Source organism: Petaurus breviceps, unplaced genomic scaffold, assembly GCF_028583685.1.
Source record: "Petaurus breviceps papuanus isolate PSGF00001 unplaced genomic scaffold, PetGlider_PUasm1.0 90650, whole genome shotgun sequence".
Taxonomy (NCBI): Eukaryota; Metazoa; Chordata; class Mammalia; order Diprotodontia; family Petauridae; genus Petaurus; species Petaurus breviceps.
Genome location: NW_027187299.1, coordinates 6,923,741 through 6,942,453, shown reverse-complemented (window position 1 = coordinate 6,942,453; position 18,713 = coordinate 6,923,741). Strand labels below are relative to the sequence as shown.

At 37.7% G+C, this 18,713-nt stretch overlaps 1 protein-coding gene across 2 annotated transcripts in view; it reads left to right on the top strand.

Annotated features, from left to right (window-relative positions):
• TAF5L (TATA-box binding protein associated factor 5 like) overlaps positions 1–13,174 on the top strand; it is a 34,460-nt gene extending 21,286 nt beyond the window's left edge. For both annotated transcript variants that reach the window (XM_069064889.1, XM_069064890.1), the window contains 2 exons: positions 2,970–3,694; positions 11,193–13,174. In XM_069064889.1, the coding sequence (XP_068920990.1) occupies positions 2,970–3,694; positions 11,193–11,990 (1,523 nt within the window). In that variant the 3' untranslated portion in view covers positions 11,991–13,174. The remainder of the gene's footprint in view (positions 1–2,969; positions 3,695–11,192) is intronic.
• The last annotated feature ends 5,539 nt before the right edge of the window (positions 13,175–18,713 follow it).

The following is an 18,713-nucleotide window of genomic DNA, read 5'->3' as shown; positions in this document are numbered from 1 at the left end:
GTAAGGACTTTTTAATAGTAATTCTATCATAGAGAAACTAGAACTTTTAAAGTATTTTTCATCATGTTCAACTAATCTTTAGTATTTTAAGCATGAATTTAATTGTAATGATGTGTACTATATATATATGCATTTTTTTTTTTGCACATATACTCATTACCATGGGGAGGCTCTTGATATGTCAGCATGATTTGTTTCTCATTATCACAGCTTAGATGTGATTAAGTGCTATTATGTACTAGGCTTTCATGTTTTATTTTTTGTTGAGAGTTTTTTCAGCTGACAGCTACTTTTCCCTAAACATTCTACTCTATTTAAAGTCACCAAATAACTAATAGTAGCCAAATCAAAAGTTTAAATGAGTTTGCTATTCTCTCAAGTTACTATTCTACATGTCTTCTCACTTTCACATTTCTAGAAAAAATTGGCTACTACCTCTGCTGCCTTACCAACCACTTATTTCTCAATCTCTTGAAATTTGGCTTCTGATTCCATGAATCAAACTGAAATTGCCCTCTCCAAGGTGTACTGTAACACCAAGGAAAGGCAACTTCCCAAGGTTCAGAATACCAGCATAGGTGCTCTCTATTTTGTTCAGTGACAAACCAAGAACAGAGAAGGTTAAAACATGACATCATTCAAAATACAGCATTTACTAAGTGTGATTAAATAATCTCCTAGTACTACCCCACCCCAGGACCTTCCAATCATTCAATCAGTTACAAAGTCCCTGTTCTAAATACTATTCCACCCCTAGGCTGTACCTTCATTTAGTCCACCACAAAGACCCTCTTCTCAAATGGAGATTAGTTTCCAAACATAAGTAAAATACCTTCATTTGTTCAATCACAGAGCACAAAAAGGTCAAAAGTTCCCCACCCCTGGATCACAATTAAATCTACCCCAGAGTTACATCAAGTTTAAGCACTGGCACTTAATACCCAAGTGGAGATCTTTTCTTCATCTTGACACAAGGCAAGTTCTCAGCAATCTTAGTTCCTGGGGAGACAAGGCTTAGCAAGGCCACAAGATACATTTGCCAGTCCCTCCATTAATTCATCCTCTGTCTGCAGAACAGTCCTAGAACCCCTGAAAACATTAGCAAAACCCTCTCCCAGGATTTCTGTAAACATACAACAAGAAAATCCTTCTTCAGGGCTTCTGAACCAACAGAAAGGTTCCCAGACCCCTGCAACAACAGCACTGTCCTTCACCAGTGGACAGTATTCACTCTCTGTCTGCAGGACAGCCTCAGGATCTCTTAGCCAGCAGCCAGGTTCCAGGACTTCTTCAACAAAAGGACTGTCTTTCACCAGTGGACAAATCTGGCAAAACAACATCAAAACAGACAGACAAAGTACCAGCAAAACAGCCATGTCTCCTCCGTCCTTGGCAGCTCAGGGGGCAGGTCTCAAAAGTCCAGGGCAATTCAAAGTGGCACTCAGCAATTCTCTCAGTCTCTCTCTCTGCCTCCACGAGGTGCTGCTTCCAAAAAGTTCTTCTGCCTCTCTCTTGTCTCTTCAAATCTACTACGTCACCAGCTCCTCCCAGTTCAGGACTTTCTTTTCACATCAACAAGTCCATCCCACAGGTGGGATTAACAAGCTCTGGGTTTTAACACAATCAATTTGAAAACCAAGCCAATACAGGGGAATCTTTAATTGCCATTACTATCACAAAGGTTATAAGCAGCCTCTTAAGGCCTAAGCCCTATGGCTTTTTTTCAGTCAGTGTTCTCCTAGACCTATCTGCAACTTTTCATACTGTTGTCCACACCTCATTCCTTCTCCCCTGTCTTGGCTTTCTTGATGCCACACTCTCTTAGTTCTCCAAATTGTCTATTTCTTCTTAATATCCTTTGCTGAATCATAATACATCTCCTAAACCCTTAGCATAAGAGTTTCTGGCATTATCCTGGGTCCTCAACTCTTCTTTGCATGTGCTGTCTTAGAGATCTGATCCAGGTTTACTAGTATATTAGCAAATTCCCACAGACTTAATATTATCTCTATTCAGATAACTTCCAAATCTATATATCCATCTGTAATATCTCCTAAATTCCAGTCTTTTATCATCACCTCTCTTTTGGTTCTCGCCCCCTTCATGCCCTGTAGGCATCTAAAACTCAACATATATAAAACATATCTTCCTCTCTAAACCTGCTCTTCCTTAAAACATCCTTATTTTTCTTAAAGGCACCACCATCCTCCCCAAGTTCATTTCCATCTAACTTTCCATCCTTCATCATTGACTGTGGGTGGTCAGGAAGACAGGGAAGGGTCATCTGTTGCCATGGTTCATCTCTTCTACCTCCACAACATCTTTTGCACCCATCTCTTTACTCTCACAGCCACTATCCTAATTAAGCTTCTCATTACTTACATCTTGAACTATTTTAATAACTTTCTCGTTGATCTTCCTGTTTCCAGTCTCACCCCTCTCTTGTTCATTCTCTATCTAGCTTCCAAAATGATCTTCCTAAGGCACAGTTCTGTCTCACACCATTGCCTCCAGGATAAAATGCAGACTCTTTAACCTAGTATTTAAAGCCATACAGTATGGTTCCCATTTGCCTTTCTAACTTTATTTTATAGTACTCCCTTTCATAAACTCTACATTTTAGTCAAATTAGACTAGTAGCTGCTGCTCAAACTCAATGCTCCATCTCCCACCTTTGTGCATTAGATGAATGCCTTGCCTGGGAAATAGTCTCTTCTCATCTTTGCCTTTCAGAATCCTCATACTATATCAGACTGGACTCACATGCTGTTCCCATCATGCCTTTTCTTGTCCTTCCTGTTGTTAGTGTTCTGTCCTCAGTCACACAGCTGAAAAATGACTTAACAAAATGCATATATTAGCACGTACAAAAGATGTATTGTAGCCTGCTAAATTGTTGTTTTGGTTTGGCTTTTTACATGATGATAATATTACTTTTATGAGAAGATTTGCTTTTGTTTTTATTATAGATTCTGATTCCCAGCACAGCCATGAAGTGATGCCTCTCCTATATCCTCTCTTTGTCTACCTCCATCTTAACATGGTCCAGAATGGCCTGAAGAGCACAGTGGACAGTTTTTACAGTCGCTTCCATGGAATGTTTTTGCAGAACGCCAGCCAGAAGGATGTCATTGAGCAGCTACAGACTACTCTGACCATTCAAGACATCCTGTCCAACTTCAAGCTCCGGGCATTCCTGGATAACAAGTATGTGGTCCGCCTCCAAGAGGACAGCTACAATTACCTTATCCGCTACCTCCAAAGTGACAACAACAGTGCCCTGTGCAAAGTTCTCACCTTACACATTCATCTTGATGTGCAGCCTGCCAAGAGAACAGACTACCAGCTATATGCCAGTGGCAGCTCCTCACGAAGTGAGAGCAATGGCCTGGAGCCTGCAGATATGCCCACACCTATTCTGCAGAATGAGGCTGCTCTGGATGTCCTGCAAGAGAGCATTAAGAGAGTCAAGGATGGACCCCCTTCACTTACCACAATTTGTTTCTATGCCTTCTATAACACTGAGCAATTGCTGAATACTGCAGAAATCTCCCCAGATAACAAGCTGCTAGCTGCTGGGTTTGATAATTCCTGTGTAAAACTTTGGAGCTTGAGATCCAAGAAGTTAAAATCAGAGCCCCATCAGGTGGACGTGTCCCGCATCCGCTTGGCTTGTGATGTTCTGGATGAAGAGGTCTGAGTAGCATTTATTTTTACTTTTGCTTCTCTCAATACATTTTGGGGGATATTTAGCTAATTGGAATCAGCTGTAACAACCTAGCCAAATTTTGTAGACATAGGGCTACATTAGTAGTTGACTTTTGGGGACAGCCCTATAATTACTAATATTAACAAAACTATCTACTCTCTTTGATTTTATTGACAGTTTTAGATGTTGCTGTTAAAATTAAAATCTTGTTTTAGCTAATATTCATATTAGCTAGAATTATCTGATTAAATCAAATAAGGCAATACATGTAAAGTGCTTTGCAAACCCTATGGTGCCATTTAAATACTATTTTTAGCTATTGTTATTAATGTGGAAAGTGAGGAGTAAAGAGGAAATTTTTCATTCGATATTTATTAAACACATATACCGTGTTTCCCCGATAATAAGACACTGTCTTATTAATTTTTTTTGGACAGAAAAACACCAGAGGGCTTATTTTCAGGGGAGGGCTTATTTTAATGAACATTGACAGCAATTTTAATAAACAGGTAAATGTGAACAAAAAAATGTACCTTTATTCAATAAGCAAATCACTGGGGAAGAACAGGATGACGTGCTCACTGCTGCAGCTGTGATTGGATGCAGCTCGGAGCGCGGCGTGCGTTTCACCCGGGGGGGGGGGGGACGGTGCATACAGAGGGTACCGTAATGTAGCGTGTAATGCAGGGGATCACCTTCACTACAGTAGCAATCTCAATAGGGCTTATTTTCAGGGAAGGGCTTATTTTAGAGGAATCTTACATGGTAAGGGAGGGCTTATTTTCGGGATAGGTCTTATTGGGGAAACACAGTAAGAAAGTTATTGTTAACATCCATTCTTACTAAATTAGCACAATTAAAGATCAATTATGATTAACAGTTGGCATGTTGGTAACATCTAAGGTTAGTACAATCCTCTATCATTTGAGATGTGAGCTTGAACTAGAACATCAAAATTTATTAGAGTAGAAATTCTCCTGAAGAACACAATAGACATCAGGTCCCAGAAAAATCTCAACACAAAGGGACCTACATTCTACTTCCTAGCAATTCTAAAAACTAAAGAATCTTCTAGATTCAGCTAGTTTCCCCAAGGAAATGCCAGGTCATAAAAGGGAGACAGTTTAATTCCTTTAATTTATTTTAAAGTCTTCTATAATTAGTAAACTTAAACCACTCACTAGTCTATCTAAAAATTCACCTGTCTCTCTGCTTCTGGTTGCAGTTGTTTTTTTTTTCCTTCTCCTAGGATGAATCTCACTATACCACCACATCTAGTGTATATAGTATCAGAGTGTAAGTGCTAAGAGCACCTGGAAGCTCTAGCTTGGAACTGAAGAAAAAGTGACTCATAGTATGGTGACTGTTATACCCAATAATATAGTTTATGGTTATTAACTATTGGCAGATGTATAGCATCCAATGGCCAAAGGTCCCAAGCGAAAAGAATACTACTTTCAGGCCATTCCTCCACAGGGAGACATGAATTTGGACTAGGAATAGGGTATGAATTTGGACCAGAGGGGCCTAGAATGCGAAATTTATTTGGAATGAGGAGGAAGAGGAACTTCTGGTTGCTAATCTGGTCCAGGAATATACCACTTAGGTTTCTTGGGAATCCATGATTTGAGGTTTCTATGGATCCTCTCCTACACCAGCATGAGCTTTGGTGCAGTAGTGTAGAGCAGTACAGGAGGTATTCACTCAGTCTTAAAAGAACATGACTTTTCAGACTATGAGTTGGTAATATTCCAACCTTGCAGCCTGATGTTTCTTTTTTTTTTTTTTTATGAGCAGTCAGGGTTAAGTAACTTGCTCAAGGTTACACGGCCAGTTATTTCTGGGTGTGGTGCTAAGTGTCATCCTGACACTGGAGCCAGTGCTCTTACTCGTTGAGCCACCTGGCCACCCCCTGATGTTTCTTATAGGACTAAATTGACCTGCAGTAGCCAAACAAAATTTAAGTTTAAGTGGTGACCCAGCAGATAGCTCATAGTGATGTCTGAAAGCTAGCAGGAAAGTTCTCATTTCTCCATTTCTTTGATTGCTAAAATCAATTCAGCTTTATTCATAGGAATGAGATGTTACTCATTTCAATATGACATTTCACTGCTAAGTTTACCTACTCTCAACAAAATCTTTACCTACCCCTCACTGTGTTTTAGGTCCCCTCAGATGAGATCAAATAGTCTCGTTGATACTGAAGAGCAATTAAACTATAAAGATCAGATTTAATGTAACCTAGTTCACAACTAACTTTAAACAAATCTTTGTAGGATTGGAATTGGGTCTTTTTAAAAACAGTTCTTGCATAAACTGAAGTTTTTGAAGAAATGAGTCATTCATGAAATTCATAACTGTTATTATAGCCTCTTTTGGGAAGGAAAATTACTAATATTAATAGAGCACTCAATTGAACACAACCAAGAGAAGACACATTTTTAATACTGAATATCTGGGGTATATTTTGAAAAAATCAATAATGAATGTCGATTCTTTTTCTGATAACTCTTGATCTTCAATACTTCACACTTATTAAGTACAGACATAGTACCTAAAGTTTGCATTGAGTATATCCCTTTTCCTAAAAAGGAAACAAAGACATAATGGGTTCTTGCCTATCCACATTGCTTCTCTTTTCCACTTTCTTCTTTATTTACCTTAAATCCACTGTAGCCAGTTAGTGCCACAAGAGACATTGCTGCAGTTTTGAATGCTGTTCTGAAGTGGTCCCTATATAAGTAAGGAGAAAATGAGGATTTTTTGCATGAAGAGGACTCTTGAGAGCAGGGATGCCATACTCAGAATTGGTGGCCACTAAACTGTCTATAAGGATATTTACCTGCTGCATGTTGACTTAGAAAACCCATGTATTAACATCAACTGTGTTCTTATAGTATTTTTATTTATTTCGTTAAATGTTTCCCAATGTTTTTTTTTTTTTTTTTTGCTTTTTGGAGTGGAGAAGGCAGGGCTAAGTGTCTGAGGCTGGATTTGAAGTACTGACTCCAGGACTGGGTGCTCTATTCACTGTACCACCTAACCACCCTCCCTATTGTATTTCAATCTGGTTTAGATCTCCAATGTGTTTGATACCTCTACTCTATACAGTAAAAAATGTTATCTGTATTTTTGACTGTAGAACATTATGGCCAAGAATTACATGTTACTGGGACTTCATTTAAAGCAGCCCTAAGTTTAATTGTTGCCCTCTTGTTTTTCAGGGAATCTTTGACACTTAGATAATAATAAATCATGTTCTTATTTGGGATTTTACCATCATCTTTTCTTATCCGTCTTCAGTTTATGGCTGCTAATGACATCATACTGGAAACTTTATCTTTCCAGTTAGTAGCAAAACTGCAGTATTCTTGCATTTATATTTTTTGTCTAAAACATCAAGGATATTTCCATATTAACCTTAGAATAATGCTACTTCCAATACTTCTGTCTTCAGCATTGAATCCAAATAGGGAATACTAAAATTTTGTCTTAAGTTTATTTTTTAATATAATGTACTTAAATCTCCCCCCCCCAAAGAAAATTTCTATATGCACAGCAGAATGCAAAAAGAATATTCTTTATGAAACAATGATTCTCCATTTCGTATCACTTTTTTAAATCATATAATAAATTCCTCATGTTATTTTTAAAACTATCCTGCCAATTGTTTGGGCTTCCTTGTGAAATTTCTTTTGTGTATTTTTGAAAATGTTTCAGTGGTCCTCTTTTTTTTTTTCCCCAAACATCACTATTGCTAGCCTTCCTTTTCCCCCTCAACCCCCTCCAAACTAAATACCGACAACTTTTAAAAATAAAACCTTGTAACAAATAAACATAAGCAAAATTAATCTATACAGTGACCATGTCCAAAAATAAATGTCTCTAGTTCTGAACCTTGAGAACATCTTTCTATCTAGAGGTATGGGTAATATGCTCCCTTGTAGGTCCTCTAGAGATAGAGTTGGTCACTGAATGAATGAATAAATGAAGGGACAGCTGGTGACCTAATGAATGGCACTCTAGGCCTGGAGTCAGGAAAGCACTATGTTAAGTGTTGGGGAAATAGAAATAGAGTAGTAAGACAGATAGAAAAATAAAATAGGCCCCGCTCTCAAGGAGCTCACATTGTAATGAGGGAGACTACACATATGGAGGGTTTTAGCTACAAGATAGTGGGGAAGGTCCTGTTGCCCTTAGGGCACAGCAGCAAAGCAGGTGAGATGATATTTTTTATGTAATGTAAATTTCTCCAGTAAAACACATCATTTTTTTATGTTGAACCAGGACTGCAGTGGCTAGAACTTTCTCTTCTGGGACTTCAGTAGATGTGGCTGTAGCACCTGGAGAAGCAGTTGCCAGGCTGCATCTCAGGAGGGGTTCCTTCCCTGGATGATGGCTATAGGCACTGTGTGAGAAGCATTATTATTCCCAAAGCTCCTGGGTTCAGGAGATAGCTTCTGGGCTATTTCCATCAGGGCCTGAGAGGAGATGGTATCAAGATGGTGGTTGTGGTTTGATTTGCCTCACATGGGCTGCCTCCTGTCTCTCTCTTTAGGTGCCCCATTGCTTCAGCAAGGCTAGCTTGCCTGCCCTCTTCTGCACAGTAATTGCTTCCCAAATGATGGCTATGACAGTTGGTCTGGAAGCAGGACGTAGTCTTGGGGGGTGCTGCCACTTTCAAGGCTCTTATGCTTATCTGTGTTCATAGTTGGTCAGCTGTTGTTGCTGCTACTAGTGAGGAAGACGGGCCCCTTCTCCACAATAATCACTGCATTGATTAGTTAAGTTTTTCAGAGTTGTTTTTCTTTAGTGTTGTACATATATATAAATTGTTCTCCTGCTCCTGTTCACTTTACATTGCGCATTTGGGATTCTCTGAAATTTTTCCCTTTGTCATTTCTTATAGAGCAATTTTATTCCATTACATTCATATGCCACAGTTTGTTCATCTGTTCTCTAATTGATGGGCACTTCCCCACCCTTACATTCTATTTCATTTTTTCCTTTTAATAACCTCTTTTGAATCAAGCAGTTTGTTTTACTTACTATTCTCTCCCTAGTTGTTTGTTTCCCTTATACATTCCTGCAACATACCCTATGTGTGTACATATGTTTAATCTTCATTCTTCTTTTTCTAATTAAGATGCTTTATCTAATTAAGATGAATGAGGTTCATCTGACACCTTTCCCCCATGTGCACACCCACTTTCTCCATGTTTGTATACTTTTCTTCTCACATAGCCTGGTTAGAAGAAATAGCAAGTTCCACTTTTCCCCCCACCTTTCCTCATTAGTATATTCCTTTTCTGCTCAGAATGAAACCAATCTACCCCTAGTCCTTTGTTTTCCTTTAGCTTCTTCAACGTTTTGAAGATATTAAGGTTCTGAAGGGACACTTGTGTCTTCTATTAGAATGGTAACATGATTTTAAGCAGTTTCTTCAGTTGATAAATACAGTACATTTACCTCCTAAATTTCACGGAACTGTTTGTATTTCAAAATTCCTATTCAGCTCTAATCTTTTCATCGGAAATGCCTGAAAGTCTTTTGTTTTCCCCCTATAAGATTACAGTTAGCTTTTCTGGGTGTTTCTTGGTTCTAAGCTAAGTCCATCTCTTTTGCAATATTGTATTCCAAGATACAATTTAAATATCTTTTAGAGTAGAAACTGCTAGGTCTTATGTGATCCTGATTGTGGGTCAGACTTCTTTTCTATATGCTTGCCATATTTTTCTTAGGCATGAAAGCTCTGGATTTTGGCTATGACATTCCAGGAACTTTTCCTTTTGGAGTGAAGGAGTTTTTCAGGGGGTGTGATTGATTGATAGATTCTTTCTTGACTTCCCCTTTTGGGTCTAATAAATCTGGGCAGTTGTTATTATGAATTCTTGAAACATAGTACCCAGGATTTTTTTTAATCATGGTTTTTAGGGAGTCTGTTGATTTTTAAATTATCTCTCGACCTGTTTTCCAGGTCAATTGTTTTTTATATTAAATATCTTACATTTTCTTCTATTTTTAAAAATCTGCTGATTTTTGTTGTATTATTATTTTTGCATGGAGTCATTGATTTCTATTTGGTCTGTTCTAGTTTTCAGGAAATCCATTTCTTGGGTAAGTTTTGCCTCTTTCTTTTCAAAGATATTTATTTCCTATCTAATTCTTTCTTTTAGAGCTTTTATTATTTTTCTTTTACTTCCTGCTTCATTTCTTCTAGATATTCATGTAGTCCTTGTGGAATATCTGGGGTTTTTCTCCTTTGAGTCTCTGCTTGAAGTTGCTACAGTTACTTTCTCCTAAGCTGATTGATATCCTATTTTTTGTTTACTCATATCTTCAGCCTTTATTCCTGAACTAGGATTTTATGCAAGGGCCCTGCTCAGCCCCTCTGCTGAACTTTTGGGTGGGGTGATCTGCCATGTGTGGTCTTACTCGATCACATGGGTTCCTGTGCAAAGAACTACCTCTGAAGTTTAGGCCTCACTGGATCTTTGAGGTATATAGCCCTAGATCTTCAAGACCCTTGATTTTTCCTTAGGACAGAGTGCTAGAAACCTGAGAGTCACTGGGTCTGGGGTATTCTGGCCTAAGAGTTGCAATAACATACTGGTCACAACTACTCCTGGCTGATTCCAAGGCCCTACCCTAGGGATTTCTCAGAGGAGCCTTCTGCTTTAGATGGAGAGAGCCTCGCAGGCTACAAATGTCTCTAGACCATTTCAGAGCTCATTGGGCAATTGCCAACTTGATAGCCCCCTTTCTTATTGCCCATGGTCTTCTGGACTACTTTTTGTGCAGTTCTGGAGAGGAGGAAGTCACTTATGGTAGTGTCTCAATAGATTGCTTGATCAGTAGTTGATCCTGTACAATTTTTAGGTTTTTGGTGGAGTCATTATGTTTTGGAGAAGAAGACACTGTAGTGTCTCATTGGATTACTTGACCGTTATTTGATCTGGTGCAGTTTTTTAAGTTTTGCTGGAGTATGTTTGTGGGAGCTGGGCAGTCTGCTTCCATTCAGGTAACCATCTTGTCTGGAAGTGCTAAATTTGTGGCAAAAGTCTATCTGGTCTTCCTTACCAATTAGAAACTGACAGATTAAGACAGGCGACAGGAATGTGAACATTAAATTTTAATATAAATTCTCTTGTAGACAACCACATAATGCAAAATTAGCGATGAGACTCTCAATTTGATCCATTTCCTAATCTAGAGCACTTAGTAAACTTTATATTAATACTCTAAAAGAGTCATGTGTTTCTTCAGTTTTTGAGACTAATAACTATTGCATATAGCTCAGGCTGTGTGTATATTTATGGTACTTAAGAGAAAGTTAATTACTATTTACAAGATATCTTCTTTCCTTTTCATAAGCAAATTTCTTTCCCTCCACAAAACACTAAACTTTTTAATATTGCCACACTGTTAAACAAATTTTCCTTTTGTGTGATTTTCTTTTTCTCCCTATCTGCTGTTTTTCTAGGAGGATGATGATGACAACGTGGGCACAGAAATGAAGATCTTGAGAGGGCATTGTGGGCCTGTGTACAGTACGAGGTTCCTATCAGACAGCTCAGGGTTGCTATCTTGCTCCGAAGATATGTCTATTAGATACTGGGACCTTGGAAGTTTTACCAATACTGTATTGTACCAAGGACATGCCTACCCTGTCTGGGATCTGGATATCAGTCCATGTAGCCTGTACTTCGCAAGTGGTTCCCATGACCGCACTGCAAGACTCTGGTCATTTGATCGGACGTACCCATTGCGAATATATGCAGGACATCTAGCTGATGTGGACTGTGTAAAATTCCACCCCAATTCAAACTACTTAGCTACAGGCTCAACTGATAAGACTGTTCGTTTATGGAGTACTCAGCAAGGAAATTCTGTGAGGCTCTTCACAGGTCACCGAGGCCCTGTGCTTTCACTTGCATTTTCTCCAAATGGTAAGTACTTGGCATCTGCCGGTGAGGACCAGCGGTTGAAGCTGTGGGACTTGGCATCTGGCACCCTCTACAAAGAATTGAGAGGCCACACGGACAATATCACCAGCCTTACTTTCAGCCCAGATAGTAGCTTGATTGCCTCTGCATCCATGGATAACTCTGTTCGGGTTTGGGATATTCGGAACACTTATTGCAATGCTCCTGCAGATGGTTCTTCCAGTGAACTTGTTGGTGTATATACTGGGCAGATGAGTAATGTACTGAGTGTTCAGTTTATGGCCTGTAACCTTCTTCTAGTGACTGGAATTACACAAGAAAATCAGGAACATTAATTTTTTTTTTCTTTTCAATGAATTGGGATAGTGGTGGAAGGCTTTGCAATTATAAGAGTCTTATTACAAACTGAGATTAAATCACTGACTGTGAAAGAGACTTCCTCCCCTTCTCTTTTTCCTTTCTCCCATTGGCAGACAGATCTTCGGTATTGCAAATACCATATTGTTCTGCCCAAAAATGTCCTAAAACATTGAGGTTGGAGAAGGAGAGGCTGAAGAAAGATGGTGTGTAGGCTTGAGGCAAGGAGTTAAGGTGCTTCTGAGGTCAGATGGAATTTCATAAGAGATCTTCTTGTGACCTTGAACAAGTACCTTAATTTCTGTCTCACTTTCCCCATTCATAAAATTGGGATAGTAATACTTCCTCACCTCAGGGTGTAGGAATTTTTGATTGGATGATATTTGCAAAGCACTTTGAAGATAAGCAGTGCTAAAAGTGTTAAGTATTATCATTCACTTTGGTTTGAAGGGAAATCCTTTTGGCTTAGGAATGCAAGGGTGGGAGTTGGGGTTGGGGGGGAGAATGGGTAATCCTGGCAGAAAGTCTTTCATTTTCTGCAATTGCAAAGAACCAGGATTTTTTTTATTATTGTTATAATTATTATTATTATTATTATTATTGAGAAGAGGAAATCTAGCACTGGCAGAGGGTTCCATCTCTGCTTTTATCTTTCAGGTTTGACTCCTGGCACTGGCTGTGATACTTGGAATTTTGAGGTTCAGGGACTTAGAGAATTTGGTCGCACAGTGTGTTGGGAGAAAAGGGCAATTTCTGGGTGGTGCTTAAATCACCCTGGATGAGGTGTTATGGGTGGGTGGGTTTGATTGAGAAAGTTTTGGGCTCCTGCAGTGATGGTGGGAAGGGAGGATTCTCTTCCTAGTTGCACCTCTCCATAAAAGAACATTTGTTGCATGGGGATACAAGTAATTTGCAATGGTAAGTCATAAATTGAAATTGGAAAAATTGAATTCCCATATTATCATATGTTCAGGGGTGTAGCTTTTTTGCAAATATTTTTTCCTTCCCTAAACTCCTTGCTCCCACCTCCTGCATTGCAATACCAGTTTTATGAACACTTTGTGAAACAAGTCTTAGATATATAAAACCATGCTTTGAGGATAAAGCAAGTTCTAATTTGTTTGTGGAGAAAAGGATTAAATATTTCTGTTTTCTGAAAAGAGTTATTTTGTATTTTGTTTTCTATTAAAAAAAGCATTTAGTTTAAAAAAAGTGTTGATACCTTTTTTGGGCATTGAGGAAAGGAGGATGTGTGGTTTTGTTTAGAAAACAAGATGAGGAGGCTATTTAGTCATCAGTCTGGGCTAGCTGCTAAACAGAATGTTTTCAGTAGGGCAACTTCCCTCAGCAAAGTAATAACCAATTAAGAAGGTTAGACTGGCCCCAGTAGGTTTATTTGTTTCAGTGCATTATTTTTATCTCCTTTTACATGTTCTTCAGTGCATTTTGCATCAGGATTACAGATAGCCTTCAGCTTGGCAGTTGAGAGCATTTATACTATAAACCCATTCCAATTTACCAGCTGTTGACAAATGGTAGAAGCTTAAGACTGTTTACTTTTTGGAATTTTTAGTTAGGCCTCCCCCTCATACACATTGTCACAATTTAGGTAATTGGCAGCATTGTTATTTACATAAAATAAAGTTTTTATTGGTAAACTTCAGGTAAAGTTTATTTTGATTCTTCTATAGGTCAAGAATTATCACATTTAAAACACTGGTCCCACACATTATCACAATTTGACTATATTAAGTCTAGAAATTAAAATAGTTATATTTGCTAGTAGATATATTCTAGCTTCTCTATTAATAAACCAGCTTTGTAGAAAATAATAGGAATTTTAAAGAAGAATTTCTCCATGACAGTGTTTCAAATGCATTGAAAAAAATAACTTAGAAAATTTGTTTACCTTTCCAAAGTCATGAAAATTTGGAGCTTGAGGAGTTCCTCTGATTTGTAGGAAGGACTCATCCAAAACTTCTTATTCTGTGGTTAACTTAGAACAAAGCATCAGCACCTTCTAGGTGTGCTATATTATTCTGGAACTGGAATGTGCTCTTAATTCTTTCCTCTTGAACTGTCAGATTTTGAAAAACAATACTAGGAATGTTGAAGATTCCCATCTTAAACTATATCCTTTCAGAAATGTTATGGGTTCTCCTCAGGGATTATTTTTGTGATCCTAGATCACTTGCCAGGACTAAAGAAGGTGAGCAGAATTCTCTTACTTAAACCATTTTGCTAAGTAGAATAAAAAACTAACCAGCTTAGTAAATTTCCACCAATCCCTCCTATCCATTAACATTTTACAGTACACACATTAGTGGCCTAAAAATTCTGTTACAAGCGGTGTGGGGCATAAATTCACCTTTGGTGAATTTGGCCAAATTCCCACTGGCCTGTATTTTTGTTGGAGATAGACACCGTAAAGTCTCGTCTTAAAGGCCAGAATTTTGGTCTACCCTAATCTTGTGCCTGAGAATTTTTTTTCTACTTCTGGCCTCATATTTGACTGTAAGATTTTAGTTTTATAAAGTATCTTTTGCCATCATCCCCAAAGAGTATGGAGTAATGAGAAATATAGATAAGATGTGTATACGTGATGTGGCTATATAGTAGTTGTTTTTAAGATTGCTTTAACGTCAGCTATCTCATTTTATCCTTATAATCTTGTGAAGCAATTAGGGTAAATATTATTTAACTGTTTTAGAAGTGAAAAAAACTGAATTGGTTGTCCAAATGGATCATGAGGTGTACATTTATGTGAGCAGGAAAAAATGGAAATTCAATATCCCCAAGGTATAGAATTGTGGTTTTAACTTTAGAAAGAGTCTTAAGCAGTCATATGTTAAAGCCTATAATTTTACATTTAAGAAAACTGAGGCACAGGGAGGTTAATTGATTTATGCAGACTCACCCAAGGACTTAGCAAAACTCTGTGATACTTTTAAAAAGACCCTGAAAGATCAAATAATTTCTCCCACTGATCTTAAGAAAATATCTTTAAAGTAATAGATGCAGAGCTGACAGCAACCAGAAATCCTTGGAAACATTGGTGAGACTCCTTATTAGAATTTGTAAATAAATTAATATAGGGCAAAACATAAAAGAAAAAGACTGAAAGTAAAAATATGCTTCAGTTGAAATTATAACCAACAATGATGATTCTTTACTTTTTAAAAATTAATACTTTTAGCAATAAATATTTCCCAATTACACGTAAAAAAATTTTAGCAATCATTTTTAAAAATTTTGACTTTCAAATTCTCACCTTCCCTCTTTTCTCTCTCTTTAAGAAGGCAAGCACTTAGGGGCGGCTATGTGGTGAAGTTAATAGAGCTCCAGCCCTGGAGTCAGGAGGACCCGGGTTCAAATCCAGCCTCAGACACTTCACACAAAATAACTAGCCATGTGATCTTGGGCAAGTTGCTTGATCTCAGTTGCCCTCCAAAAAGCAAAAAAAAAAAAACACAAAAGAAGGCAAGCAGTTTGATTTTAGTTATACACATGAGGTGATGTCACATTTTCCATATTAGTCATATTACAAAAGAAAACAAAACAAAACCAAAGTTTTTAAAAATATGCTTCAATCTGTATTCAGAGTTCATCAATTCTCTCTCTGGACATAGCGTTTTTCATTATGGGTCCTTTGGAATTGTCTTGGATCATTGTCTTGATCAGGGTAACAAAGTCTTTCAATTCTTTGTTTTAGAACATTGATAACTTAATGCCATCCATAACATCATTCTTATGATATTAATTAGCTTGGGAAAGGCTGAAAATGTATTTTTCCACAGAAAATTTCATCTGCTTGGCTTAGCAAGAAAATAGCAGAGATGAGAAGGAAGAAGGGAGAAAATCAGGTTATAGGAACATTACTGATGAGAGTAAAATAAAAGCTAGAAAAAGGAGAAAAGGCACCAAATTGTTTACTTCTACTTTTATAGTAATATTTAAATATATTTATAAATGAGTACAATTATTTTTAATATCATTAAATTATATTAAACGTATTTAAATTTGGATGTGGAAAAGATCTTTGGGGTCAACAGGACTTGTAGCCCTGGTTGTTGCCCCTAGTCAGTGTGTACATATGTGGATTGAAAGATTCTTGAATCAGGCAGAACATTGCAGAATAAACTGTAGTTACATTACGTACTCAATATATACATCCAATTCTTATTTATTGCCATATTGTCTCAGGAGCATGCAGAAGCTCAGTTGCATTTTTTTAAGGAATGCAAATGTTTGCTTTTTAGCTTCCTGCCCTTGACCTATTCTGTAAACCTAGTCACCACCTACCTGTGACTGACAGAATGCTGAAAAAGTAATTTCTGTGAGTGAAAGTAATAAGCATAAAAGACAATTATGTCAAAACTGACTTTTCCTTAGTGGTTTGGCATTTATTTCAGGGAAAAGCTGACTTTGATTTGCCTGTTGGGGAATTGTGTTCAGGGTTTGTAATCCCAACAGTTAAAAGTACTAATTATTAATGTTAGATTCCTTGCAGTCTAAGTAAACCAGCTACACCCTTTCAAGTAGTGAAGAATCCCCAAACTATTTCAGATGTTATCAATGACTAATCTTTCTTTACATTTAAATTACCTTGTTCATACTAGGGGGGCAGGAAAGATGTTGGGCTTCAGCTTAGCTCTACTATATAACACTTGGAGGTTTTTGTCCAGACTTGGGATTTCATCAATGTAGAGAAGGCAAAAGGAAACCCCTTTTGCCAATCTCAGCAGCTCTTCTGTAATGTAAAAATCTTAGTCAGTAACCTGGGGCCACTGATAGATTCTGTGTCTTTCTCATGGTCATATAGCTAATGTGCATTAGAGGCATGACCTGAACCCACGTCTTCCTGACTCTAAGGCCAGCACTCTATCCACAGCATTCCATGTATTAATGATAACAACAATAATAAAGTTCTATAAAACATTAAGAATGATGTGAAGATTTTCATCTGGGGGGTCATTTATGAGTTCAAATCATGGGAGAAGGTCATTTATGAGTTCGAATGAGATACCAAAAGTGAAGCTACTCTTAGAATTTTAACTATCATTTGAGAAAGAACAAATCAACAATGATTCTATCTTCATACATTCATAAAATATCAATTTTAAAAATGTAAAGCAACTGAGCAGACTTTGCTGAAAACCAGTGGAGTTAGAAGCTGGATCCTAAAATGTGAAGCAATCAACAGTTTGACTGGGGGGGAGGGGAAGGAGGAGGAACCCTTTTAAAATCAAAAAGTAAGTTTTTTTCTCCATTGATTAATTGTCTTATATATGTGTATCTCTGAATTCCTGATGGACTTCAAGAGACTTCACTGAGCTATCTGTATAATTTTCCAAGATAGACTGACTACTTTTCTTAGTAAAATATATTCAAGTTTGTTTTGAATATTCTCCTCTTAAAGTTTTCTTTTTTGACATTTGAAAATGGCGGTTTTTTTCCTTTCCTGGAGGAACCTAGGAGTCAGAAATGCTGTCTTTAACTGTCATTTGTTCGTTGGATTGCCAGTGTTTCTAGGATCACCTCCTCATCTGTAAAACATTTAAAATCTCTTCACTTCTGAGGGGTGTCTAAACATTTGAGTTAATGCCTATGAAGTGCTCTGGACTTACAAAGGAGAAGTACTAGGCAAATACATAAAGTAAAATATGTAAATTAACAGGATAATTAGGTTCTAATATGAACAAGAAAAGGGAATTCTTTTCAAATCTGAGTAACTGTCAATGGTAGCAATAGTCTCCTCGCTTACAAGAACACTTGATCCATTCCACAATAATCTTCTTTACCTGAATGATTACAAGAACTAAGACATTTGACAGAATGCAGAATTAGTTTCTACATGTGATAAACTATTAAAGTATGAAAAAATAAGTTTCAATCTATTTGTATTACTGAATGATTTAAATAAATTACCATTTTAGTAACACAATAAACTTCTTTTCCCAGAAAGGGAATATAATGATCAAATTCTAGTGCTCTAGTGAGTTATACCTTTAATCTTAATTTGGAGATTCTCTGCCTTCAATATTTATCTCCCATTCTTTCCCAGCCAGGCCCCATCCCCTTACATCCTTTATATGAGCTGAAAATCATTTCTTGAATTTGGCAGAAATATGCCTTTCAGATACTTCTAACTTCAGACAAAATAAAACTAGATTATGGACTTCCAAGAGCCAAGATGGCAGAGTAAGCAGTAAATTGCCATAGTTCTCCCATATTTACCCCAAACAACCATAAAATATTGCCCCCAAACAAATCCTAGAACAACAAAACCAGCAAAAAAGAGTGAAACCATCTTTTAACCCAAGAAACTTGGGCAATTGGGAAGAAAAGTTTCTCATTTAGGTAAGAAGGGACCACAGTCCAGAATGGGAAATGGACTAGAAGCCAGCAGAAAGCTCACCTCATCAGACTAGTGGGAGATCCCGAGCACCAATGCAGTGAAGCAGACAAATCCAACACCAGGACCCCCATGTGCCTCAGCATAGCCAGGGTAATGGGCAAACTCCAACTCCAAGAATCACCATGTGCTTTACCGTATCTCTGGGCAAACAGGCAGCCTCCAGCAGCCAGACCTCCACATGCTTCAGTGTAGCCCCAAAGCCCTGGGGAAATACAGAAATAAAACCAACTGGCCTCAGCAAATGCCAGATACCAGGTCTAGGACTCCAGCTCAGCACAAGCCA